The sequence below is a fragment of the Falco biarmicus genome, chromosome 4 (assembly GCF_023638135.1).
Source record: "Falco biarmicus isolate bFalBia1 chromosome 4, bFalBia1.pri, whole genome shotgun sequence".
In the NCBI taxonomy this organism is placed as follows: domain Eukaryota; kingdom Metazoa; phylum Chordata; class Aves; order Falconiformes; family Falconidae; genus Falco; species Falco biarmicus.
This window is the reverse complement of record NC_079291.1, coordinates 99,578,500-99,605,631: the sequence shown is the minus strand read 5'-3', so window position 1 is coordinate 99,605,631 and position 27,132 is coordinate 99,578,500. Positions and strand designations below refer to the sequence as shown.

Here is a 27,132-nt window from a genome sequence, read left to right as displayed (position 1 = left end):
GCCTGTATGATCTTTTCTGTTCCTAGCTGGTCCATGATTTCAGCTAGTGTGTTTCCTGCTAAGCTCTGAGAAGGTTTATTTAAAACCTTTTTATGATGCTAAACTTATTTCAGCCCCACTGTGGTCTCCTGCATTGACATTAGGTGGCAGATTATTCAGTTTGGTCCATGTATATGTCTGAAGAGTGCTGTCTGAGCCCCATTTTTGTGGGGTTTTGATTAGTTACATTATGGCAGAGTCAAACAGTTTCCCAGAGGAAGGCACATCCCTGCTGTGTGGAGTATGTAGCTTAAAATGCCAGAGGAAGGGTGCCTGCAACTGGGACAGTCTGCAGACAGAGCTGCTCTGACCACAGGCTATGGTTTATCCTTTCAGCACAGATATGCATACTTTGTCCTTGTTCCCCTTACCAGTCTCTATGCTCTGTCCAGCTGTTCCTTCCAGCAGAAGAGCAGCCACTCAGATGTAAAATTCAATGCTATTCCTAACAAACTACCGTAAATCTGGTTTTCTTGTCTCCTGGGCACTTTTGCCCAGCGGTGAGACACTGGCAAAGTAGCATTCTCTTGAAAAGCCGACAGTCACCCAGTTATACTGGCTGAAGTTCCTGCTCGTAGCAGTTTGCATTTCAGACTAGCGCTGCAGTTTATGCAGCAGACCTGTTAGTGCATCTCTGTGGCCCTAGGGTGAAGGTCTGGGCTTCCCTGAAAGCCAGTCAGTCCTGCCGAGCCAGTGGCTGTCAGCTGTGAAGGTGGGAGGGTAGCAAACCATATGGAGAACAGTGTCAACCTGAAAGCCTTTAAAATTCATGACTGCTATGAACAGGTAGCTGGTCCTGAACCTTGGTGCCTTTAGGACAGCACCAAAGAAGCTTTCTCAGCCCTGAACAGGAGCTCTAATATTTTGCCAGAAAGGATTAGGATCTCCTCAGAGTGTATAGATAAGAAAGGGAGTTCATGTTGCAAAGCCACTTGATGGTGTTAATTTCGTATTATGAGTTTTGTCCTGTAATAAAATTCCTTGTTCTGGATAAGGTGTGACTAGATGTCTGCCTGTTAGCAAAGCGACTGGAGAACTTTTGCTCCAGATGGTTTATTTCTCCAAGTACCAAATCTTGCAGTGTCCTAGCTGCTGCTTCCTTTGCTGCTTAATTTTCATGTTACTCATTTTCACTCCTCCAGACTGTGGCCCCACAGTGGTATGAATGAAGAGCATTGCCTGATGGCCCATGCACAGTAGTAGTCCTCCCGCCCCTATCCGTACGCGGTCTGGTGCTCTTGCTTTTATCCTTGAAATGAGAACTTGCAAGTGTGGACAGCGTCTGGGATGGAGGGCTGTGGTTGCAGGATGGAAGAGTATGCTGCATTGCTGCTGCCAGCCTGTGGCTCCTCAACCACATGCACCTTGAGAGCCCTTCATGGCTCCTGTGCCACTGTTGTATGTTGAGCTACGTTTGGAAGCACTGGATATCGGAGGAGATCCCAGCCTGCGTGGGAGGGTCATTGCTCAGGGCTGTTGAGACTGGTGCAAAGTTGATCCTGGCTCTCAAGTCTGCACCCAGCCTGTTCAGGCTTCTGCGGTGGTGCAGTGGGGAGCTGTTGTGTTTTGTGCATGTTGTGAGCAACTTGGGAACGTTCTCAGGCTTTTTGAACAACATGGTGTGTTGCTATCTGTGCTTGGCTTTGTGAAAGCCTTGGTATTGGCTTGCACAGGTGGAAGAAAATGTCTGGCCACCTCAACTTAGATCGTTATCTAGCAGACCTGTGTAACCTAATCACCAGAATATTGAGCCTAATAGTTTGTAGCTGACTACCAATAGCCCTCCAGGCTTAGGCACTAATTTATGGAAGATTAATTGATCAAAGCTTCATTTCTGATAATGCTTTAAAATGAGTTGAGTAATACAAGATAGGGTATACCCCAACTTGGTTTGAAGGCAAACCACAAGCAGATTGTGGTAGTGATGTGGAATTCTGTTGATTTTGCTGTCTCTTCTGGGTGGGAGGGAATAGGTGCTACTCATGTGGTTGCACTGCATTAAATTTATTTGCATGTTACTACCTGTATTCATGGCTGTAGCCAGAAATGCTGACACTGTTGGAGTGATGGGGGAAGACTGTCAAACTGCTGTCAGGCTGTATGGTTCTCTACAAGATTACTGGGGAGGGCAGAAAAGTGAATTATATTTGAAATGAAGCAAAACTCCGAGGAGAAAAATTCCTTCCTGTCCACCAGGGTGTATTAGCTCTTCATAGAGCTGTTGTGGTACTAAAATTGAAGACTTTTGGGGTGTCAAGGAAATGCTGTTCTTCAACAGGCCAGTGCGCCCTGCACTGCTCAGTGTCTGCACAGCAAAAGGATTTATTCAAGGCAGGCTCCAGTGTTTAAGGATTCTGGTTTGCATCTTGGAAACTGGATGGTGGTGCTCAGGATGAGGTCCTTGTGTGTCTGCTTTTGATCTGTAACTGCTAGCATGAGCTCCTTTTGTGTAGGTGTCTCAATTTCCCTGCCACTGTGCAGTTCTGCAGGGCTGCTGCTGGCATGGAGACCATGGTTTCTTCTTGGGGTGCAAGTGTAGGACTGGCTGCTTTTCACAGGAATTTCATGGGACGTTTGAAGCTGCTTTCCTCTCTTGCTAGGTCACTCCAAAGCCAGGCTGGATGCAACAGGACTTGCCTTGCAAGTGTGTCCTTTGCCTCTGGGACGTGAGAGCTTGGTTAGGGGTCATGGTGTTGTCCTCTGGGAAGCATGTGCTGTTTGTAGGAGGTCTCGTCCATCCCTTCTGGAGGGCACCCTGCCAAGGAAAATAGAGGCAGAAGTGGTTACACTGAGAAGATAGTGTGCTGTCCTGGCTGTTTCTGGACGAAACGGGCATTTCTGCTTTATAGAAAACAACACGGAAAAGCTCAGGCAGCTAGTGCAGAGTGGGACTCCGGCTGTTGTAACATCTGGAGCCAAAGCTGAGAACGGGAGGATGGTGGCTGAGGCTGGGGAGAGGTGCCCCTAATGATAGGGAGGGCAGTGCGGTTGGGAAGGTGTGCCTTGTTTGAGGTGGAGGCCGGTAAAATATGAATCATACGTGTTTGAAGTAGTGATGAAATCCCAGATGAAGGTTTTCTGTAATACTTGGCCAAACAGTCTGGTGTGCTTTAGCCTTCCTTTCGCCCTGGTTAGGACGGATGGTCCTCACCTACTTTGAGCAAGAGCGGTTCTGTTGAATGCTGCCCAGTGCTTAGCTGTACGTACGGCAAACGCATGCTGTTTTGTTCAGTCAGCATCTGAGTGAGAAGTTTCCATCAAACATTCAGCAGACAGGGAAGAGCTGTTCCTGGAAGAGGGACTGTTGGTGCTTTAAACTTCGTTCTGCCACCGCTGTGCACTGCGGCTCTGGCCTTTGCTTCAGTTTCCCAGTCTGTCAAGGGTGATGCTCGCGTGCTTCGCTGCTGTGTTGTGTGTTAACTTTTGTGCTGTGCTGTTAGATGGTATCTAAATGTTAATATGGTAGATAATGCCTTTAGAAATAGTCAATGAGGCTAGGTTTCCAGCTTCCTAAATATGCGATTAGGCAGGGCTAAAGTTACATTCTTAATATTTAAAAATAAATAAACTTCTTATTTTATGGTATATTTATAGATTTTAAATGGAAGCGTCATCCTGGGGCAAACTGCAAAGCTCTGTGTAGCTCAGTGTCCTGTCTTTGACAAGATCCAGAAGCAGACGTTTAATGAGGGCTGTAGGAAAAGCGCATGTATAATGTGGTGGGTTTGTTCTGTGTTTTTTTCTTTCTCTGCCACTCATTTGGCTCCCAGCTTATGACAGTCATTATTTCAGGGTTCTCCTTGGCCAGGGGTTGTATCTTAGCATCTGATCTCAACTGTATCTATTCTCTTTTAATTTCTATGATCCCATGTTTTTGCTTCTAGTCTCCATGACGTCCTACAGCAGTGAACTCTACAATTTAATGATACATTTTAAATGTTATTTAAAATACTCTGGGTCCAGTGACAATATCCTTGAACTGGCTTAGAAAAGTTGTCTGTAACTTCACTGGTTGCCCTCTTGTTTCTGCATTGTAAGACATCATAGTCCATTATTCCCTATTTTTCATCTTGACACTATGTCATGTTTCAGATCTCTTAATTTTTTCCTATCTTCCCCTGGTTGTTTCTTTGTCCATCTGAAGTCCTACCCTGCTCAGCCTCTCCTTATATGGAAGCTGCTCCATGCTTTTGATCATCTTTGTCCTTTTTGTCATTCTGTCTCCTTTTACAGATGTGGGAATTGGGACTGCTTGCAGCATTCAACAACATAATGGTGATGGATTGTTTTCTTTCCTAATCAATCTAAAAGTTGTATTTACCCTTTTTGCTTGATACTAAATACTGAACTGACCTACCAAGTTTCCAAAGTTTTCCTGAGTGGTAACAACTAATTTGGATCCTGTTGTGTTCAGGCAATTAGAATATTTTGTGTTGGTTTTGGTTTTTATTGACATCTAAGATATTGTGTAGTTAGTTAAGAGTATATGAGTTCTGTTACTTTTTGCACTGTCGTCTGAATTTGATTGTGATAAATAGTTTTTTTAATGATAGAATTTGCCACTTTAGACATATCCCTATTTATAGATCATATGTGAACTTGTTGAACAGTGCAGGTTGCAGAACAACTTCTTGGCAGATCCCGCTAATAACCTTCCTCTGATGGGGAAACTCTTCTGGTTTCCTGTCTTTTAACTACTTATTAAATCATGATAGGGACTGTAACTTTAATTCCACAATAGCCTAACTTTTTTTTTTCCCCAAGAGCCTTAGCTGACAGTTCTTTTAAAATCAGTTTAGTTCATATTAAGCAGATTAAAAACTGGCTCTTGGATCTCAGTTAACCAGAAATGGAAAATCAGCTCTTGGAATTTCCTGGGTGCTGCAGGGATTTCTCTCTGCTCCCATATTAGTCTGTATTTTGATCAACAATTGGTTTCTTGAACAAGAAATTTTTTTTCTGTGGGGGTTGATGGGCTTAGATTTATGTAGACTTGTGTAGTAACAGTGGGATTTGCTCAGCAGGGTAAATTGGATGGGTAACTTCAGTAAGCTCTGCTTTCCCAGCAGGGTCCTATGACAGCTGGATTAAACCTGTCTAGGCTCTCTGAATGTACTTTACACATTAAAGGCTAGAGAATGGGAATCTTCTTTCTTTCTAACTAGTTGTCTGGAAGAATATTTGAGTGACTGGTGGTATTTGACTGGACGCAAACTTGACATTTGATGTGGCAGCTAGAAGCACAGAAGGTTCTTGGGCAGGTAAATGGAGGGCTGGTGGGTCAAACTGGAGAAAGTAACATTTGCTCCGTGTGCAGCATTAGAAAGCCAAAGGGATAGTCAGTCCATGTCAGGTGCTGTAAAAAGGGGATGCTCATCCGGATCAAGTACTTTTTTTTTTTTTTTTTTTTTTTTTTTTAAAGGGGTGTTGACAAACTAGAAAGGGCTCAGAGCTACAAGAAAAATAAATTCTTTCCAACTGAAGAAGCTCTAGACCACCTAACATAACCATCTGAAGGATTACACATGGCTGCAATCTGTGATTCAGGAAGGTCCAAGGCTGGCAGGACGTATAGGGGGAGGATTGCCCTGTGCTTGTCTGCCCTTATACTGCTACTTAGGCATCTATTATTGTCTGCTGCTGGAGCTGGGGTTTCTGTGTAGGTGGACCTCAGCCTGAGTTAGAATAGCTGTCGTTATCTTCTTGCCCAAGGAGGATTAAGAAGAAGGATTAGTTTTCAAACTGTTTGTGCAAAAAGCAACTAGAAACTTCTTTGACTTTGCTTGTCACAGGATCTCCCAAGTTAGGTGAAATGACAAGGCATTTTACTTGGGATAAATAACCTTCGGGGATCAGCTTGCTGGGTTAAGGTGGTAGTTTCTGTAATGTAGGAGCCCTAGGAAGAAATTCTGCTTTTACTGGGAGACTTTAGTCAGGAGCTCGTGGGCTAGAAGAAGAGATTGCTTAGTGATGTTCTGTGGTGTGATTACACAGAAAGTTGGAGCAGGTCCTAAAGAACTCTACTTTTCAAATGTGTATCATTGGTGGAAGGCTATCCTTTGGTTGTGTTAAAATACTGAGAAGCTAACAGCTGACTTGATTTCCCTTTTTCAAAATGTATATACAGCATCGTACTTGAGTTGACATTTTGTTAGTGTTTGAGAAAGTGAAAAGTCAACGCTCAATTTACAATGACAGAGTATCTATGAAGAAAGCTTCTTTTAACAGCAAGTGGCTTGTGGTTTCTTTATATTCCTTGTAGATGATTGTGTAGTTTGTCTTGATTTTATAAAAAGTTCACTCTTTAACATTGTATTCATCATTAACTTCTCATTAACCATTTGTTCTGGAATCTTAAACTAATGTTTATAACACATTTTCATGTGTGCAAGACAAAAGACCGGTTGCGCTAGAGCTGTTTAGGGGAAATACCTGTCCACTCCCATCAATTAATTCCAGTATGGCTAAAATTAATATTTAGGTAGGCCCAGGGGTGTAGAAACACTTTCTATGGTTTCTCCAAAGAACCCTAATAATACAGAAGCATTATTAAAATGTCAATAGTATCGCAAAGTTGACAAAGTATTTTGTGCAACGTTGTTTTAGTGTGACTGCTTCAACCCTGCTCCAGAAAAGTACATTGTGATGGTCAGCAGTAACTGTCAAGGAACACTTGGGGAAAAATATGCTGGTTATTCTGTAGCCTGAAAAGTACTGGTTTTCTGCCACTTTCTCTTGCTGTTTCAGACTTGGTATTTTGTCTTTAGAGTTGTGGTTTTTTTATTATTTTTTTTTTAAGGTAGCTTGACCTCAGCTTTGGTATTACTCATATCTGGTATAACAGAGCTCCCTTGTCTGTGCCCGTCCTGCTCCGACAGCATGGCTTGGACTTGTGATTCTCCTTGGGGTCAATTTTGTTTGGAAAACAGAGGTTGGTGTTCATCTCTGCCAGAGCTGCTTGCTGCAAGTGTTCTTAAACAGCAGAGCAAGGAACTTGCCTGGGTAGGAGTAAATAAGACTCAAAAAAAAGGTTTATTTATTTAATGGGGATGTCATCTTTCACAGCAGAAAACAAGTAGTCTCTGTTAAGCATATGAAATTTGAGAAGGGGGCTGTAGTTCAGGGCTTTTGTGTGGAAAACACAGCAGTGGTCATCTTCCTACTGCTGGATGATTTGAATGTGCTGGAGCACAAGGTGTGTCGTGCAGCTGGAAGGATTATGCTTTTGTAAAAAAAATCTTTTAGTGCTTTCACTGTGGGTTGGCTCTGCAAATGATACAGTGGAAACTGCAGGTGCAAGTTTCAGGGACCTACTTTCTTCCAGGGATAATTCTGCTGGGTTTGGTGTTCAGTATGAAATCTAGCCTAGCAGTTAAAATGTTATCTGACCTCTCCGTGTTTGGGGGATAGGATGTGTTGTTAGGGAAATAATCTGTGAGGACTGAAATAATCTTTACGTGTTGATATGCTGTTAAAATGTGCCCAAATGAGTTCTGCGTTTGTTTCTCCAATAAATGAGTAAAGTCTCTGAGAGGGATACGTGAGGTCAGGGAGGTGAAAACAGTGCTACAGAAAACATGGTCTTATTTCAAATTTCAAGTAGCAAAATAGTGCCATTGCTTCCGCGTTATTGGTTGTTGTTTTGTGGATGTAATATAAATATTCTGTGGCAGGACTGACTAATCCTCTAGCCCTTCTGTTGTCATCCAGATTAAATAAACGAAACTCAGAAGTATCATTTGGATATTAATATTTTACAGTGTGTTAGAGGCAATGTTCAGAGTATTGTCTGGAGCATTTTCCTATTTAATGGGAATTCATAAAAAAAGGAATATTTTAAAAGAATCTTTAAGCCTTGGCAATTGCCTTCAGAATTAATTAAAGGCTACACACTTTTAGTGCAATCTGTCTGCAACAGCTGTGTTATACACTAGCAGTGAGCACAGGAAGCAGAAGGGTTCAGTAAATCCGTAAAGAGCTCAGTAGCACAGCCTGTCATGAAACCATCAGATTTAAATGTAGGTTATCCTGCTCCTTCCTGTCCTCCCAGAGAGGCTGTGATGGGCTTAACTGAAGAGCGGGAATAAAGAAGGCAGTGATGCCCATGTTTGAGAAACAACTTGGAAAATTGAATCAGAAGACACTGCTGGCTTATTTTCTCTGAATTTTCATGTAGGATGTGAATGCTTCTAGCTACTGATAGCCACATACTTGTGTTCATTTCTAATGTGGGTTTGCTCACCTAGCCATAAACACAAGTTCATTTGCTAGTGGCTCTTCAGCCAAGAGCAACAAAGAGCGCTATATTCAGTGTTTGCCCATCGTGCGAAGTGATTAGAACTAGCTTGCAGAACATGCTGTATTACCCTTTTACACGCACCCACCCCTGCTTTTTTTTTTTTTTTTTTTCTCAGCTGCCCTCTGTTCTCCCAGAGTCATGAAGACTATCTAGTAGTTTCTTAACCTGGAGCATATCCTTTGAGGACTAGCTCTTAACAAAATGACTTCTAGGGGGCTATTGGTGAGTGAAAGAAGAATAGCTTCAGGTCAGAGCTTTGACCACAGCAAGATCTGCTTTTGACTATAGTCTGCTGGAGTGAAGAACTAGTTGCTTTTCCATCTCTCTCCAGTACAGGTGCTCCAGTAGGTAAAAAGCTTTCAGTGAAACATTTGAGATAGATTCAACTACAGCTTGTAAAAAGATCTGTTAGTTCTGCCCTGGCAGTTGTCAGTGATGGTATGTGGTTGACAGAGCAGAGTCTTGCAGCTTGTAGACATGAGCTGTAGCCAGAAAGCCAGTATTTCAGACTTCATAAATTTTGAAGACACATGGCGATTTTCCTGTGTAAGTGCTGGCATAGGAAGGTTGCATTAGCTAGAAAGAAGATTAGAGATTCCGCTAAATGGTGCAGTGTAATGATGTCTTGTGATCCTCAGCTGCTTCCAGATCAAAGACTCCCTTCTCCATGTCAGTGTGGCTCTGTCACAACGTAGTCAAGCTCCTGCTGTTGGATGGTCATCACCCTATTGTTTTGTTTGCAGGCATTTTAAGCTTTGAAACTGAGGAGACTCCAGACGGAGTTGCACAACAAGCCATCGTGATGTCTGCATGATGGGAGTGCAGAGGTACTGAGACAGTTGTGTGGTTAAGGAGTTCCTTGAGTAGTTTTCTCTAATAAAAGTGGTGAGAATGCATAAAAATAACTCACATGTTGGAGCTGGGGCAAGGTAGGCTTTGCTTGTGTAAACCCAAGGTGATAGAGTCAAGTTAGTTCCATCTTCCAGTCTACATGTATCTACTTGCTGGCTTTATAAATATCCCTCATCAGACTTCACAGATACCATCTGTCACACCACAAGGACCTCTGTCAGGTGCTACAACATGCTCTCTCACCACCCTGGAAGAGAGAGACTCCAAGGCTGGTTCAGCATTGTTTGCAAATCTGGGTGAAGCAGAGTGTGGTTGTAGCACTGAGAGTACTAAGTGTCCATTATCAGGGCAAACAAAAGCCCTAGTGTGCACGTAACCTAAACACAGTGCTGGTACGGTGTGAATCGGCGGCTGTGTGCTCTGGGGGAAAGCTGCCAGCCTAGGGCCAGCATTCCTGCGTGCGGGTATATCCTGACAGTGCTACCTACTTACCTACAATAACCATGGGAAGTGGAGCTTTTCCAGAGCTTCACAAAGCCTATATTTAATAATGTGTTGTGTTTATAATACCTTCCATCTGCTGGATTTCACAAGTAGACTAATCCTCTCAGCTGGTCTTTTGGTAGGGCAACGATGCCAGTTTTACTGACAAAGGAGCTGGAAAGCAGACTTTTGTGGGTTTTCTGTTTTTTTGCAATAGCTGTGAAATAAACGATGGATCTAGAGTCTTACAGTTACTGTTCTCACCACTGCTACTGTGTTTTCTGCGTGCTGTGCTGGATGTTGTACAGATTGCGTATAAGACACAGTTTGTGTGATAGGTTTGCGACCCAAATTGGTTAAGCCCTGTAGTAAATGCTGGGGTAGTCCTTCTCTTGAAATGCTGCAGGTCTTTTTCCACCTCTGTGTTCTGGGCATTTCTGTGCTAATAGCATTTTGAGCTTGCCCAGAAGATCCAGGGAGGATGATGCTGGACGAGGGAAGCGATGATAGTTTCCTTAGCTTTAACTACAAAATTAACATCACCCCTGAGGAGCTGAGTTGCTAAAATGAGCACAGCAGATTACAGCCCAGTTCTGGAGGAGATACTGTACACATCAGCTCTGAGCCTCTGCCCCAGCTTGAGTTCTGTGTAGCTGTGTGTAACTTTGATATCTTTTCTCCAAGAGGGGGGGGGGGGGGAAGGGATTCACAGCTGCATCACCACCTACTTCTCAATTCAAATAAGGTGGTACTCATAGTAAATTATGAATACTTGCAGCCGCTGCCCTTTCTCTGTGGGGAAAACATTAATCTAAATGTTGCAGGTACTTATTACCGCGTTTCCACCATGCTATGGGATTCTCCGTGCTGTTCAGGACAGCTGTTCCCATCTGTGGCATGGCTTGGGTGGGTTACAGTAGATTTCAAGAGGGGCTGATCTAAAGATCCTCTGGAAAGAAGCAGAACAGGTCTGGTGGTTCCCTGGGTCTGTCTAACACCCACCCCATCTGGCCTTGCCTGCACTTTGAGGCATGGGACAGGGAAGGAATGGAGCATTGTCCACAGAGCTGGCATGTTTAAATCACCTTTTACAGTACTGGTAGAGGTGCTGTGGAGAGACAAGTGCCAGCAAAGGGCTTCTCCCCCAGGGTGCAGTTAACAAGTGAGCCGGATAAGGTGGTCTCCTCCTTGCCTGGACATGCCACTTAATTGCCCAGGGAGATGGGGGCCCGCAGGGGCCGCTGGCTTGGCAGGGCTGGGGGCAGGCTAGTGGCCCCAGGGGGTGGCTGGGGGCTGCTATGGTTCACATTTTGGAGACCTCACCCTGGCACCCAGATGCTGCTTGGGTGGGTGATGCTCAGTGGCAGAGATGACATGGGAAGGTTTCTTCTGAAGCACTAGTGGAAGAGCCTTAGACCTAAAAGAGGCTGTTGGTAGCCATAAGCAGTAAGGAAGAGAGGGATTCATTATGGTATCTAAAATCAAATACGGAGCAAAGGGGTTATTAGTTGGCTCTGAATTGGATCCCAGCGACAGTTTATTTAAACAATGGTTCTGCAGGTTGTGTTTGTCTTGGACAGTGTTTGTTTTACTGTGGTGTTGCACATTAACAATGTGCGTGGTGTGCTGGCTGCTGTAGGAATGTGGTCCTGTCCTGGAGAACTTCCAATGTAGCATCATAGGGAAGAGTTGTGCAGGAGTTGGGTTAGTGACTTTTTATGATGCTGCAAGAACAGTGAACAGCTTCAGTGTTTGAAGCACCCTCTGTCATAGCGTAGGTAGGACCTTTCTCCTTAGGTTATATCCCTGGATTGATGAACCTCTGCTTTGGACTGTTGATCAGCAAGTCTATTACAAGTCCTGGGCTTGTGAAGAGAAGCTTTCCCCAGTGTACCAACCAGCAGCCTCCGGGAAAGCCCCCAAGAACATGACTAGCAGTATTGCAGCTTCTCCTGAAGAAGCTGTGCCTATCTTCTTGGTGTGGAGATGACTGAAGTCTCTGATACTGCTGCAGGTGCCTCTGTTGGTGTTTCTGCAAGTGTCCTGTGTTGGCTCTTTGTGTCTAGCTCTCCGCTTCCTATGGTTATGCATGTCCTCTTTGCCCACCTCTCATCGTAAGAGTACTGTTGAAAGATTTTGAGTGTTAACTTTCACTCCTGGTTTCTGAGGAGTTAACAGCCTTTCCTCTCTTGCAGAGTGTTTACCATGCCTCTGGGAACGTTCCTCCTTCCTGTTCTCTGTTTCTTGGGAGCAGCAATTCCACAGGGACTGCAGTATGTCACGTTCTCACACAACGCTACGAAATTCCTTCACCTGTCTATGGACTTGGAATCTGGGACCATTTACTTGGGAGCCACCAACTTTCTCTTTCAGCTGACGTCTGACCTGCTGATGAAGAATGTGGTTCAAACTGGACCAGTTCTGGACAGCAAAGATTGCCTGCCCCCGGTCTCAAAGCTGGAGTGCCCTCAGGCACACCACACCGACAATCACAACAAGCTGCTGCTAGTGAATGCAGTGCAGAAGGAGCTCATCGTGTGTGGCAGCGTGCACCAGGGAATCTGTGAGAAGAGGAGCCTCACGTCCATCGACCATCTCCTCTTCCGACCAGAGAGCCCCGGAGACACTCAGTACGTTGCTGCCAATGATCCCAATATCACCACTGTGGGACTTATAGCCTACTCAAAGGATGAAGTCCCCTTGCTGTTTGTGGGACGAGGGTACACTAGCCGGGGAGTTGGAGGAGGGATTCCTCCCATCACTACCCGAAATCTCAGGGCCCACGGAGGGGATGTTCAAGCGACAGACTCTCACTCTATTTTCTCCTATGAAGAAACAGCAAAACTGGCTGTGGGCCGGCTCTCAGAGTACAACCACCATTTCATTAAATCCTTCACTTACCGCTCGAGTGTCTATTTCCTATTCTACCGTCGGGACCTCAAATCTCAGTCACGTGAGTACAAGACCTACATCTCGCGAATCTGCCTGGATGACTCTCATTATTACTCCTATGTGGAGTTACCTCTGCTCTGCCAGGGCAAAGCCAATACGTACAGCCTCCTGCAAGCAGCCTATGTCACTCGGCCGGGAAAAGGTCTGGCCCAGGGGCAGCTATACACCGAGGGAGAAGTGCTCTTTGCAGCCTTCTCTGCCTGGCAAGCTTCTTCTGGCAGACTGAGCGAGGAGTCTGCGCTCTGTGTCTACGCAATGGAGGAGGTGGATCGCCTGACCAACTGGACTAGGGATGTTTGCTACATGAGAGATGGGAAGTCAGAAGAAGGGACAGAAGTGGCATATATTGAATACGATGTCAGTTCCAACTGTGTCCAGCTGCCAGCGGTAAGTGGCTTTGTGCCTTTGCCAGGGTAAGGAGTAGTCTTCAGCATGTTCTTGTGTTGCTTTGTGTTCCCAAAATCAGTCTGTTTCCCCACAGATGGATGTTGAAATCTATTTGGGTTAAAAGCTTTTGGGCTCGGGCTGTTTCATTGCTACTGCAGCGATGCAATGCAAGAACCATTGTGTCCTGTTGAAGTACGGTCTGCCTCATTGCTGCTGCAACTCTCTGCCCCACGTGAGCAGGTTTCCTTGCAGAGGGAGATGGACTCTGTGTGACAATGGGGAGAGCGTCTGGTGTGACCTGGTCCTGAGGCCAGTCTGATGGTAGTACCAGGCAAGAGCACTGAAGGAGCAGTACGGGTTGTTTTTATCAGCATCTTCATCTCCTGGTCTGCACTGCAGGGAAGGAAAGGAGTATGTGCATGTGCAACTGTGTATTGGCAAGGGAATTTAAGCATGTGCTCGGTCCCCGTTGCTTATGGTGAGGTGCACCTCACAATGGCTTCCTGCAAGGCACTTGGGAACAAGAAAGAACATAAGCAAAAACAAGTGTCAACAAAAATCCTGATTTCCTATAGACTGCGTTAGTCCTGCAGAATTTTCTGCCCAAGGACGACCTTTTCCTGACCTGGCTGCTTTTTGTCTCCAGAGCTGTAAGAGGTGATAATCCTTCTTTAAATTCTGTGACAAAGGCATGATGGGATGTTGCAGGATAAAAATGTGAACGAAAGTGGCTGTGACCCTGAATCCTTGCAGTCTGTCAGCCACACTGACTGGTGCTGCCATATCGGGGACAGTGACACAAACGCAGAGCATCAGCATTCTCCTGGGGCAGTGCTGGATGCAGTGTCCCGGCACGAGGCTCTGTGGTTGTGAGTATCCTGTGTTCACCAAGGGCGTTGCTAGTCCTTAGCAGAACAGCATGTTGTTATCTTTTGTCTTCCTTCTATAGAACAGTCTGTCAAGATAATTGCTTCTTCCCAGCTTTGTGCTACAAAGAGCAAAGTGGTACCACAGAGCTGTGGAAGATTCGGGGGTTGGATGTGTGGCCCAAACCCAGTCTTAAAATTATGGTTTGCCTTTTAGTAGCTGAAGCTGACTGTAGAATATTTGTGGGACAAGGGAAGGGTAAAAAGCAGATTTAGAGCAGGATGAGCGTAAGGTCAGGAGGAGTACATAAGAGCTGGGAAGCAAGAGCCTGCCCAGCTTGATGTCCCGTTTCACGCTACTTCCTAACCATGCCCTATGTGTCCATCGTGGGGCAATGTGGAAGGAATTGTCACAGGTGATTTTTAGAGCAGCTTGAGAGGGGGTTTAATGTCAGATGAGCATGAGCAGTTTAGAAAAATCCTTCATTCAAAACGTGAGTCCGTCTGTACCATTTGGTCCAGTGGACAAGTGGCTGTACAGGGTGGGAGAAAAAGGCCAGTCTCTGCTATGTGATTGCTGGCGCATGATCCCAGCATCCCAGCTGCACAGTTTGGCAGTAACGGACTGACTAAAGTGTGGCATCTTATTAACAAGTGTGTCCAATGATATGTAAATGTCCTAACAAACTTTATCCTTCAGCATTCAGTACAAGGTAGCGGTTGTCATTAAGATTGTATCTAACAACACGTAAGGGTCTGTGCCAACTCCAGCCTGCTCCATTCAGTGCTGAGTGGAAGTGGCTGTCAATGAGCATTTTATGCAGGAACAGTTTTAACTCAGTTTCAATGGTGGCAGCTTGTGCTGTATGTAAGCATAATGCTAATTAATTTCACGTTTTTCTGCCTTCAAACCAGCCTGTGCACATGTATGCCCTTTTCCCTAGTTAGTACTGCCTCCAATTTTTAGCCCATCAGGAGAGGCTGAGATTTACAGTTCAATACAATCTCTTCAGCTGGGAAGAAAATACTTGTTTTTATAAGAGTTTCAGAACCAGTGAATTTGTTCAGTTTTCTGGAGATTCATTAGTCTTGAGATGCAGGTGACTCCAGTTGCTGTTAGTGACTTGATAATTGGAAGTGTGAAACATGTTTCTGCAAGGCTTGGGAAGGCTGCGTATCTTCTGTGGGTGTAGTTCTGAAGGTATGTAGCATACATTTGCAATGAGCTTTCAGTCCTTTTCATGCGTAGATATAGATTTGTCCTATTGTTGCTTCCTAGCTATGCAGTGTAGGAAGTGTGCACCAAAATTTGCAATAGTGGCTTCATCCAAACTTGCACCATCACAGTAGGATGCTGGATGATCCCTGAGGTGTATTTTCTGCAACGTTGCCAAGATGTTATTCACTGAAAACAATTCATACAGCTTCTGTGTAAATTTACATAAACACTTCATACAGTTATCGTGGTCTTAGTACTGTAGAATGGAACACGTTTCGGCTCTTGACTGTGATCAACTGCCCTGCAGACAGTCCCTGCGAGGCCACGGGCAGGCTGTGCCACTGCTGGGAGAGCTCGCGCAGGTCGCGTTGATTTATGATAGATAAATCTTGGGTGTGAAGTGACTTGCCCTTGGCATCACACACAGTGCTGAGCACAATTGGGGTACGACTATTTCTGACTTGTACGTGGTTTTTTTAAGCAAACTTTGAAGAATCAACCTCAGTAGGCTCCAGCGTTTGTCTGAAATGATGCAAAGGTTGCAAAGATAGCTAGAATCCCGTTCAAAATAAACACTTGATGCTTTTGAGTATGGAAATTTGGCTGTGGCCCATTTCCTAATAAATCTTATAGGAACTGGACAACTGGAGAAATAGACGTGTTTAAGTTACAAGAAGGCAGTTGTAAGAAGCTTTAGAATCAAATGACAGGGCTGATAAGAAATGTGTATCTGTCACTAAAAATTAGTGATAGCTTGGAGGATGGTAAAAGCTAACAATCATTAAAAGTTATAACCACCTCTGAGGTTTTAAGTCAGAGCCTTACACCTAGTATGCAGAAAATCAGTTGAATTAGTATTTGCAAGGAAAACAGTAAAGCATCAGAATGAAAGTAGTGCTAGTCTGACTGGCATGGTTTCTTCCGTGAAATCGCCGTGTCAAGCCTTGCATGCCCACTAAGACAGCAGTACATTCAAAAGTGAGTAGAGGTCAGCAGGTTAAATATATTTTACTGTAAGGCTTCCATAGACTTTGTCAAAAGCTCCTGATCGTTTTTACTTTCTCCGGGAAGCAGTTCAAGTATTATAAAAAAACCAACCAACCAAAAAAACCCCAAACCCCAAGATCCACACCCACCCCCAAGAAATGGGAGGAGAGGGAGGAAAAAGGATCAGATCTTCCATGGGGTTGGCGAGAGGTGATAAGCAGATGCCTCAAGAATGCCACGCTGTGTCATTATCGCTGACCTCTGGTGGGGGTGGCTCCATTGCCTGGTGCTGGATGGTACCGTGCAGCTCAGTGCTGCCAAATGCAAAGCCACGGACATCAGATGGAAGGAATACGTAACCTTGCTCACGAGGAGTCTAAATTCAGCCACGCTGCCCGAGGCAAGAGAGGGAGCTGTAGTCCATGCGAACTGTGCAGTTGGTACCTCTGCTCCACATGCAGTTTTGTAAAAGTAATTAGTAAGGGACTGGAGAGGGAGGTGAAAATGTTATCCGTAAGGGATTTCATTATGAAAATCATTAGTTTGCACAAGTCGCATTGTTTGAAGACAAGCCACTGATCGATTAAAAAATGATGGTTTTAATAATAATTGTTGGGTGAACAAGCCTGCATTCAGTCTACAAAAGAGTACTGTAAAATTAAAGTGGATGCAGAACAAGGCATCAAGAAAGATAAAGTAACAGAGGAACTATCCTAGACAAGACTGAGTTTGTTATTTAGGAAAAAGATGAATCATAACAGAGTTATCTTCTCTCTACACATACAAATAATAAATAAGTTGGCATTATTTCATTCTCCTTTAGAATTCAAAGTGAAGGTTTGGTGGGACTGGGAGGGACCGAACTGGAACGGAAGGATGACTGGTCATAGTGCTGTAGAGCTAATCTTCAGAAATCTCATCAGACTCAGAAGAGTGGAAGCAGTGTGCGGAGATGACTCTTGTTTTGACTTTTTGTGGGTCCCTGGTTGTATGCGCTTTTTTTTAAGCATTTTTTTTTTATTTTTAAGCATAGTAAGTTCTTCGGAGCAAGTTGTGCTTCACCCTGTCTTAATGTATGTCTTGATGCTTTGGGATTCTTCAGGCTTAGATTCTGTAGGTGATACAACAAAACTATGCAAATTGTTGGAGGCAATGCTTGTGACCAGATGGTTTTGCACTGGAAGCAGGAGTTCTCATCTTTTTGTTTTAAAATACAGTGAATTTTCCCCAAAGCTGTATCATGGCAGTGTGTAGCCAGTAATGTTTTTTGAGGACCTTAAGAGTTTAGTAGAGTTCTAAAGCATTTCATTACTGATGCTGAATGGCTGTGCTAAAATGTCTGCAGGATTTTGTGAGGGTACAAATAGCCAACGTACCTAAACTAAGTATTAAAAGCTTGGATTTTTTTTTTTACTCAGCTTAGAGGGCTTCAAAGCTGAATTCACTGCTGGAGCACCTGCTCAAGGAATTTGGGTGGAAGGGGATGGTGGGGAGTGCTAATGTTCGTTGTATCCATTTTTTTGTATTTATTTCCTTGTTCTTTCCACTCCCCATAAAAGGACACCCTGTATGCATACCCCTGTGGCTCTGACCACACTCCCAGCCCTATGGCCAGCCGGGTACCCTTGGAAGCAGCCCCACTGCTGGAGAAAAGAGAGGGCCGTCTGACAGCTGTGGCAGTGAATGTGGAAGATGGCCACACCATTGCTTTTCTGGGAGACAGCAGAGGGAGACTGCACAAGGTATGATCTGGATGCAACAGGAAGCAAAGAGGTTAAAACTAAGCAGGGATGCGCATAAAAGTGGGAAAAAAGGCAGTTTCTCTTGTCCCTTGGGAAGTCAGGTTCCTACTAAAGATCATTACTGTCAGATGGTCTCTTCTCACACTGTACTGACTGTTGAGAGTGTAAGTGCCCCAAATAGTGGTCACGTTGCTTTTGGTTACATCTGTAGCCAGCGTTGAGGGCTGGTGCGTCCTACGTGGCTTCCGCAGGTGTTGCTACACACGTGCTTCACGTGACTGAGGTCACTGCATTGAGATTTTGGTGGGAGGTTGAAATCCTTGCACACAGCAGTGGTTCCAGCTTATTCCTGAGGTAGGATGGGTGCCCCTCAACTCCTGCTGTGACACTTTGCCTGCATACAACTGTGACTCTCTTGCAGGTGTACTTAGGAGCAATGGGAGATGCACATATATACGCTTCCTTAGCTATCCAGTTAAATAGCATCGTGAGTGGAGACCTGCTGTTTGACCAGTTGCAGGAGCACCTCTTTGTCATGACCCAGTCAATGGTAAGAGCGATAAAATCCGTTCTGCAGAAGAGCTGAAAGCATTTGAGGTCCAGACAAGCTACTGAGGGGAGTGGGGGAGGCAGAAGAAACTGTATAGCCAAGCCTGTGCTGGGCAGCAGCTGCCTGCCAGTCCAGCTTACAGGGATGGGGGCTGGCTTTTTGCAAAAGCTGGAGGAAGCCTGGAGAAAGCCTTGTTACCCTAAACTGTGCCTGTTAGGATGTGCGTTTCCCCAAGTCAGTCAGGCTGTATCAGCGGTGATGGAGGAATGTGAACTGCAGGCTATAAAAGGCTACTCTATTGGCATGAAGACAAGAGAGTGCAAATTCCTGGGTTCTTCTGTGTTGAGCAGGAACTGTTTGGACAACAGTTTGCATCTCCATCTGAGCAGAAGAATGTGAGCCTTCTGGGTTCACAAGTAATGTGACCTTTCATGGCTTTACAAAAGATTAAAAAGAGAAAAGGGAGATTTTGTGTAATTAAAACTGTGGCACTTCTGGTTTTAATCAGTTAAAAGATTAAGCTGTTCTTCTGTAGGCATGTAACCTACAAAAAGCAGAAATGTGTGAGAAATGTCTTGAGATAGCAGAGGTGTGCTCTGGCTGGGTATATAAAAACAGTCTTGCAGATGAAATCAAGCTGTATAAAGAACCATGTGAGGCATCTTTCCCTCTTCTCCTGCTTTCGGTAATTCTATTTGTGCCCAGTGGCAGCTGGAGGAGAAAAAGCATTGCAATGCCTCAGGCTCTTGGGATATTGGTGTCTGCAGAGTAGGAAATCCAGCTATGGATACTTCATTTGAGAGGATTTGTACAATACCACTCGTATCAGCTCCTTGAGCTGAAAAGAAAAGGATCCTCCTAGCAAAGGAAAAACAACCCTTGAGTTACTCCAAAGTAAAGAACAAACAAAAAATGAGAGCATGCTGCAAAACCACTGCTTCCTTTCATCGCCCCCAGTGCACTTTGAGATTCTCAGAAATTTTGTAACACTTCAAAGGAGGAGTTAAAATCGGTGAGTGGAAGATGATTAGGGAAATCTGAAATATATCCTTACCAGTAATTGTTCTGTTGATTTAAAAAATGCAAATTACATCATGTACTTAGCAAAAGTAATAGGTTGGGGATTAGAAGTTGGTATTTTAAAGTAACTGACAATGTAGTAGCTGAAGTGTAGTAGCAGATTAAAGAGAGGGCAAGAGGCTGAAATCAGCAAGGATAGTAAGTTAAAGCAGAAGTGTTTTGCAAGTGAAACTTACCCCCAGATGGCAGAAGGCTTTTGTTCCACGTTGATCAAAGCTTCTTGGTCTACTTTCAGTCAAAATGATAGTTCTGCCAGACAGAGCTGGGCCGTAGTGCAGTGCGTTCAGGGCCTCATGCTGTCTCCAGCTTCACCCGCCTATGTGTCAAGAGAGATGATCTCCAATGACAGAGTCCAGAAAAGCACAAGAGTGAATATGTTCAGTTTGTTTGCTGTTCTTTGATCCATTTTGTTAAAGTAGTTTTATCGCTAAATAAAGTCTCCTTCTTGCAAGAAGTGTCACAGATAACCCATTAATAACCATACACTTTGCTTACCTCAGTGCCTCTGTACAGCCTCATGTTTTTCACTAATATGTGAAATTGCAATTCATTTGGGCTCTGGAAACTTGTTGCATTTTTCTTGGGGATTAAGAAGTTGTTTCAGTGAGCATGAAGGTGATGGGACTTGCTAGTTAGGCAGAAGAAGCCATAGACCCTGGGGCTGGTGTTGTGTGTGCTGTGTTTTCATTCATTTCTTTCTCTGACAGGTGGTAAAAGTTCCCATACTAGAATGTTCCCTGTACTTGGACTGCGAATCCTGTCTGGCACTGAAAGATCCCTACTGTGGCTGGTGTGTCCTTCAGGGACGGTAAGATAGATCCCTTTTTCACCTGCAAGGATTTTGGAGGGATAGTGCTTAGGGATTGCCTCTACTCCCGAATGTCTGTGTGCCTGGATTTAATTTATTTTTACTTCCTTTATGAGATATTCTCTCTAACTTACCATTCCTCTGTCTACCTCCCTGAAACACCACCAGCAGTCACAGTTGCACACAAGGGTATGTTTTAATTGTTTTTTGGGTCTTTGGCCACCACTCACGATGCTCCTGTGCAGTGGATTTCAGCCTGGTTTTAGTCTGGCTGCAGCTCAGACTGTCTCATTTAAAACACAGAGAAACTATCTTACCTCTTCTTCTGGTGTCACACTCTTATTTAGTGCACTCTTTCACTTCTTGCTCCTCTACTGATGTTGCTTACTGAGACTTGGTTTTATTCCAGCGCGTCTGTCTGCTTGCTGGCTTTGTCTCCCTGTAGAATGCCATAGGAACAAGTTTGTGACCCTTGAATCCCAAGCAGTGCCTACCCGTCTATGTTTTGGCAACAGTTCATCCTGTTATTGAAGATGGTGGGAGGCTGGAACTTCATGGCTTGTGTAGCAGCTTCCCCAAGGCTCTAGCAAGGCTTCAGAGAGCCAGTGTCAGCCTGGAAGCCGAACATGTCCTGCTAGGCTGCACAGATCTCACTGGGATTCTTGCTATTTCCCTGCAGGTGCAGCCGTCGCTCTGAGTGCCTGCGGTCCAGGTTGAGCGAGCAGTGGCTCTGGAGCTTTAACTCTACACAGCAGTGTCTCTCTGTCCAGTCGCTAACTCCAGCCAATATCAGCAGAGAGGAAAAGAGAAATGTAAGTGGTGATGATCCTCCGATGATGCCCCAGCATGTAGAAAGTCCCCTGCAAACTCTGAGGAGTCACCAGTCCTCCTGTTGCTTTCAGTGGGGCACTGAATCACTGAGCCTTCAAGCATATGTCTGCCTCGCATAAGGGACTTAACAGCTTGGCTGTACCAGGAGGGAATTTCTTCCCCATAAAACTAAATGTCCTTGCCTGCTCAGAGTTACTGGGTATTCTGGAGTATTTGGTGGCTGCTGGGGTGGGCTCCCTCCTTGGCTTAGTATCTACAAGGTGCCCACGTCTGTGGCTTCACAGTGTTTTTGACACTTGCTGTCAGGAGGATCTGAAAGGAGCTACCCAAAATTATAGCTTCAGTTTGACATCTGAGAGCTGGCAGAAAAGCTAAGAAGGTGCTGCGGTGTTTTGAAGTCTGACATTGTGTCAGGAGGTGGCAAGAACCTGTCTTTTGCTAGAGACTTGGGCAAAGGGGGAAGTTGCCAGTTGCTTGGTGGATGCCAAGTTCAGTTTGTGAATGGCAAGAGATGATGAATGGAACCGTCAGTCCTAGGAGGCATTATAGGAAAATGAGTGCATATGTAGATAACTACTTTATGGGGCTCTTACTTTGAAAAAAATAGAACAAGAAAATCAGATGAAATAAAGAAGAATGTGTTAGAGGGCAAATTATTTACCGGATGTTACTGAATTGGTAGATATTCTTGGCTATCTCGGACTTACCTTCCCTGCGTGAGGAAGAATTTTACTCATGTTACTTTGAAGATTATGAAAGCCCAGCAGTCCTGACAGAGTCAGGAATCATGTGTCCTTCTCCAGATCCCAGCCAAGCACCAGCTTTGCCAACAGGAGCAGGTCAGTGAAATGCTTTAAATGGAGCATGATAGCTCTGATAACATTGTTGGGAGAAAGTATGTTGTAGGTCCATCAGATTGCCAGGATTAACAGCCACGAATGTATGTGGTCTGTCAGCAGGTGTTCATTTCATTCTTCATAATATGTGTGCTGTCTACTTGTGTGTCACACACATCCTGTGCTGTTTTGGGCTGTTGCCAAATTCCAATGCCAAATTCTGGCAGTTGGAAAGGAGATCCTGCTTGAAGGGTTATATGCAAATCTGAACATGATCTGAAATGCAGTCTAGAGTGGTTTGGCTGGTTTGTCATAAATCTGGAGAGAGATCTCTCCTAAATACTGCTTCATTATTTAAATCAAACAAAATGCAAGCCTTCTTAAAATCCATGTAGTAGTGGGAGAAGGAAGTACATGTAAGGAAAGGCAAGAGACCCACAGTCCTCAGAGTTAGAAATTACTCCATAATGCAGCACAACCTCAGAAAATACATAGTCAGGCTTCTATTACTGTGAACAATAACTGGCTAAGTACTGCTAATTGGCCACTCTAAAGAACCCGGAGAGTTCTCAGGTTGTAGTCTTTGCATTGGATTTTACCCAGCCTGTCAGTGTGAGCTTTGATGAGCTGATCTCTTCAAAGAGCTTGTTCATCTCTAGTAAAAGGCAGGTGCCAGCTGGGAAGCATTCCACATAGTTCACCTAAGTGGCTAAACAGATTTTCTGTGCAAGTATGCAATAGCTAGTAGGTCTGAAGCAATCTCCGTGGACATAACATGACAGCAGAACCCAGCTAACACACTCATGCAATCTCAAACTCCTTCATTTTCAATGTTATTTACAGTATTATCCTGTCTGGCTTTCACACTGCTTTTGTCTGGAACAAGCCAGCCAGGTCTCCATTCAGGGTGGTCAGGCACAGAAGGAAAGGGCTTTCTGCACTGCCACTACAGGCAGAGTGTGCAGGATTGGCTTCCCTGTTTAGCTCTGCAAATATGGGCTTCAATTTAAGCACAGTTGTGAAAAATCAGTGTAGCTAAAGCCATAGTCTAGTTCTTACTATTCCAGGCTTCAGATACTCCTATTTACTCCTTCACAGGCCAGTCTTGCTTTTATTTCAAGACTCCATAAATGCTTTGCCTTTGTTACTTTCATATTGCATCTCTGAGGTTTAACAAATTGCTTCCGTTTTTATTTATGAGCCTGAACTTGCTCATGGATGGTTTGTGTCCGTTTGATCTATTTGTGTTGTCCTTTTGCTTCCACAGCTCTTCTCCCACGCGGTGAACGGCCAGGCATTCTTAGTGCAGAGTTCTGCCATGTTAACTGTGTCAGCTTTTCCTTTGCCTTCCTCTCGCCTTCGCTGTATTGCTAACCCTGCTTTGCATGGCTTCCTTGCTCTGCTAAGATGAATTTGAAGCTGGTAACCAGAATCATAGACTGTTTTTTAAATGAGGTCTCATCAGGGCCTTAGATACTGGCACTTTCCTATTCCTACTTATAATACTTTTCCCAGCTTACTAAAATATTTGCGTTTTTTCAGCTTTGTTTTAAAGGTTGCATACCAGCTCATCTGTCACTTTAAGCTGTTGAGCTTCAAGTCGATAGCAGAAACTCTTGCTCTGAATTTGCCAGTGCTTGACCTCACCTTCTGTGCTGTTGAATAGCGTTATTGGCAGTCATGGGAAGTAATGGCCTTTTTGGAGAAAGGAATATTTATAAATATGGTGTCATAACCATGAAATCTTAGGAGGTGTTAGCCCTTCCACCACTGCCACATGCAATCTCCTCTATGACAGTGGTGACAGTACTGCAGTGACTCCTGCCTCCAGCTGCATATGATACTCTTATTTTCTTCTGTTTGTGGGTTTTCATACACACCTCATCATCAGCTGTTTTACTAGCATACTGCTGCACTTATCATTCTGTAAGGAGCCCAGCTTAGGCCTGACTGATCCGTCACCAGTCATGTTAATTGTTTTGTGGTCAGTAGAGCTTGTTTGCAAGAGGAGGTCTGAATTCTGTGAGATGAATGATGGACAAGCTTCTTGTCACTTATTTTTATAGCAAGCTGTCTTGGAGAAATCACAGCTCTTGGAGCTGAGCAGAGCATGCAATATGTTCCCATTATTTGGAGAACTAATACCCAACTCTAGAGTTGGAGGCATTTGTCTGGAACAAGATTAATTAGCTGGTTTACTACTGTCATATGCAGAGTATCTCCTTCAGGCTCATGCTGTCAGCTGCAGTAAGTTTTGACCATCTCTGCAGCTATTTGGTCTTTCAGAAAACAGTGATAGTCTCTTCCTAAAGAGAACTGGGCTGTCCTGAGGCTTGTACTTGACATGAGACCTAGATTTAAAGCAGATAAGCCTTCAGTCATTGCAAGTGAGATTACAGGTCTTCTAAATCTCTTCACTGACTCACTTCATAGTCTGGACATAGAACAAAGCTCTCAAGGTGAAGCAGTATGTGGAAGGGCATGTCAGTTCTAAGGGTTTGGTTTTCCTTTAGATGACAAAGGAAAGCAATCAGCTTTGAGCCTGGAATAGTATGTCTTCCTCTAATACAGAGGTGACAGTGGAATTGCAGAAGATAAAGATGGAGGGATCTTCAGACTAGTCCCATGGGTTGGCAAGAGCTGTCATAAACTACTCCTGACAAACTTGTCCAACCTGTTTTTAGTGTCCGTAGGATAATGCAGTGATTGAGATGCTAGGAGCATGGAAAGGAATCTGTCTCCATGTTTGACAGTATCTTTTCTCAAGCAAGCTGTGTCACTTAACAGTATGACAGACTTCTAGTGGCTCCATTGCTAAGAAATTTTTATTTTCGTTTTCAGATCATGTCACCATAAAGCTCGTAGTGCGTTTCCATGACATCTTCATTGCTTCTGTGGACTTCTCTTTCTATGACTGTGCTGCAGTGGCCCTGATGTGGAAATCGGCACCGTGAGCACTTGCTTTTTGTTGTCTGTAGTTATAGGGAGGGTGGCTGTCCCTTCTGGGTTGTCTTAGCAGCTGCTTTTCTATCATTGTTCCAGGTGCCAGAAGTGTGTGAGCAGTCTCTGGGGATGTAACTGGTGTATCCAGCAGCACCTCTGCACCCACAAAGCAGCCTGTGAGGAAGGAACCATTATCTACAATGAAAGGGTGCGTCTCCTCACTCCTAGACATATGTGCTATAACAGCCTCAGCGAGTTGCAGTGAATCGGATCTCTCCTCGGGTAAAATAGCATCTGTTAGTCACGTCAAGCAAGGAAGCGAGCTGTTGGCACAAAGCCTCACCTTGGAGCGACAGAAGCTTCTACATCCCTGATGCTACAGGGTCTTGCTAGGTTTTGGGGGCAGTGCCATCAGATGAAGGAGGTCACACTTCTCCTGGTGTTATCCAGCCTGTGTTTTCAAAGCGGGGGACAAGAGCAAGCTGGCAGGGAGGCCGTGTGTGGGGAGGTGGAACAGATGCCCAGTTTGTGGCTGCCACTGGTCATCTTGCAGTTTTGTGGGGGATGAAGTCAGGCAGGCAGGCCTCCCTCAGAGGAGAGGTGAGTGCAGGCATCTGTGGGAAGAGGGGATGTTGCTGGATCTTGTGCACTGTGAGCATTCCCCAGACCCATCCCAAGACAAGGTGGTATGAGATGTGGCTCTCACTGAAATCCAGAGGGTGAAGCAGCCTCTTGTGAACACTGCTACAGGAAATAACATGGAGTGTTTTTCTGCTTGGGTTTTATGCTGGTTGTTTCTCTCTTCTCACCCCACTGTATTGTTTTTCTCTAGGCGCAGATCCCAACCTCAAGTGTGTTTCCTTCTTCAGCAGCTCCCCTCACCAAGTCCTCTACCACAGCCTCAAACATGGCCACAAAACCCGTCACTCCCCCTGTGCATGCGGTACCAAGCGCTGTGCCCCCCACGGAGCCCAACCTTGTCACGCTCTCCACAGCCTTGGATATGACAACTAAGCCTACAGAAACCCTCAGCTATACATACTTGACTCTCTCAACTGAAGCAGCCTCTCTCCAGGCTGTCACAGAATCCCCTCTGCCACCACCAGCAGACAAACCTGCTGTCACTGTGCCGGAGACAACTTCTCCTGCTGCATCTGTCCTTGCCAGCCCATCCAAAAACATGGATCACGCAGCTTTGCCCTCCGAAGGGCCAGCCACTGGCCGGGAGCCGCAGCACACCGACCCACCCACCACCCTAGTGGGTAGTCCTCTGCACACATCTGCAGCAGCAGTAACACCTTCCCCTCACGTCACCGGTTTCAAGTGGCCTCCGAGTTCTTTTCCCAGCACAGAGGCACTGACGTCTGCCATCCCATCTCCCCAGACCCCCAGCCAGGTGCCGAGGGGCCCCGCTGCCTCGGACTCTCCCGCACTGCTGGGAACTGAACTACCTGCTTCAGAGCTCCCACCATCAGCTCCCCCAGACTGGCTGCTGGAGGAAGGCACAGAGCTCCAGGACACAGAGGACTGGATGGATTTCCTGCAGGCTGAGAATGACACATCTCCCTTCTCTGCTTCTACTCTGCTGTCGGGTGATGGCGATTCTTCAGAGAGGGATGTCCCTGACTTCCCCAGGATCCTCCACCCTGACCTCGACTATCAGTATGATGCCCCTGAGTTTTGGGAGGAGGTAAGTTGCGGTGCTGTGAAATTCAGTCTAAGGCTGTAACGCTTTGAAATTTTCATACGGATTGCTGGTCTAGTATTTCAGCGCACAGGAGAGGTGGTGCTTATTGACAGTGTAGAATCCTCTGCCAGTGTAGAACCTGACCGCTGTTATGTCCAGACTGAGAAGAGGCAGCCTGAGGAAGAAAAATGTGTGCAAAGTTCCCAGGTCCTGTAGAAATGCTGCTGACCTGAAAGTGGCAGCTGCTGTGATGTCCAGCATATTCACGCTTTCTGTTTGCCTCTTTGGGGCTCTTGCATTGTTTTCTTGTAACTTCATGGTAAAGAAGGCACAGCTGTGTCTTTGTTCAGGCAGTGCTTGTTTCTCTGTCAGTGTGTTAGGTTTTGATTCCCTGTATCAGAGCCACGGAGGTCTCTTTCTCTAAAGACCTGTGTTTGTTTTCAGAATGAAGAGCTTAGCTGGGGTCCAGATGCATGTCCTTGTGTGCAGGGAATCCAGGGATCTTCACTGTTTCCAGTCAACGTGGCAAGGAAGATAACTCTGCTGGGAAAGAATTTCCACCTCTACCAGG

The 27,132-nt window shown here is 45.1% G+C and overlaps 1 protein-coding gene across 3 annotated transcripts in view; it reads left to right on the top strand.

Annotated features, from left to right (window-relative positions):
- The window catches only part of PLXNB1 (plexin B1), an 82,600-nt gene that overhangs the window by 28,950 nt on the left and 26,518 nt on the right, over positions 1 to 27,132 (top strand). For all 3 annotated transcript variants that reach the window (XM_056337272.1, XM_056337269.1, XM_056337270.1), the window contains 10 exons: positions 11,869 to 13,012; positions 17,644 to 17,826; positions 18,248 to 18,376; positions 20,164 to 20,264; positions 20,944 to 21,076; positions 21,778 to 21,934; positions 24,773 to 24,881; positions 24,974 to 25,082; positions 25,707 to 26,564; positions 27,006 to 27,131. In XM_056337272.1, coding sequence (XP_056193247.1) covers positions 11,879 to 13,012; positions 17,644 to 17,826; positions 18,248 to 18,376; positions 20,164 to 20,264; positions 20,944 to 21,076; positions 21,778 to 21,934; positions 24,773 to 24,881; positions 24,974 to 25,082; positions 25,707 to 26,564; positions 27,006 to 27,131 — 3,039 coding nt within the window. In that variant the 5' untranslated portion in view covers positions 11,869 to 11,878. The remainder of the gene's footprint in view (positions 1 to 11,868; positions 13,013 to 17,643; positions 17,827 to 18,247; positions 18,377 to 20,163; positions 20,265 to 20,943; positions 21,077 to 21,777; positions 21,935 to 24,772; positions 24,882 to 24,973; positions 25,083 to 25,706; positions 26,565 to 27,005; position 27,132) is intronic.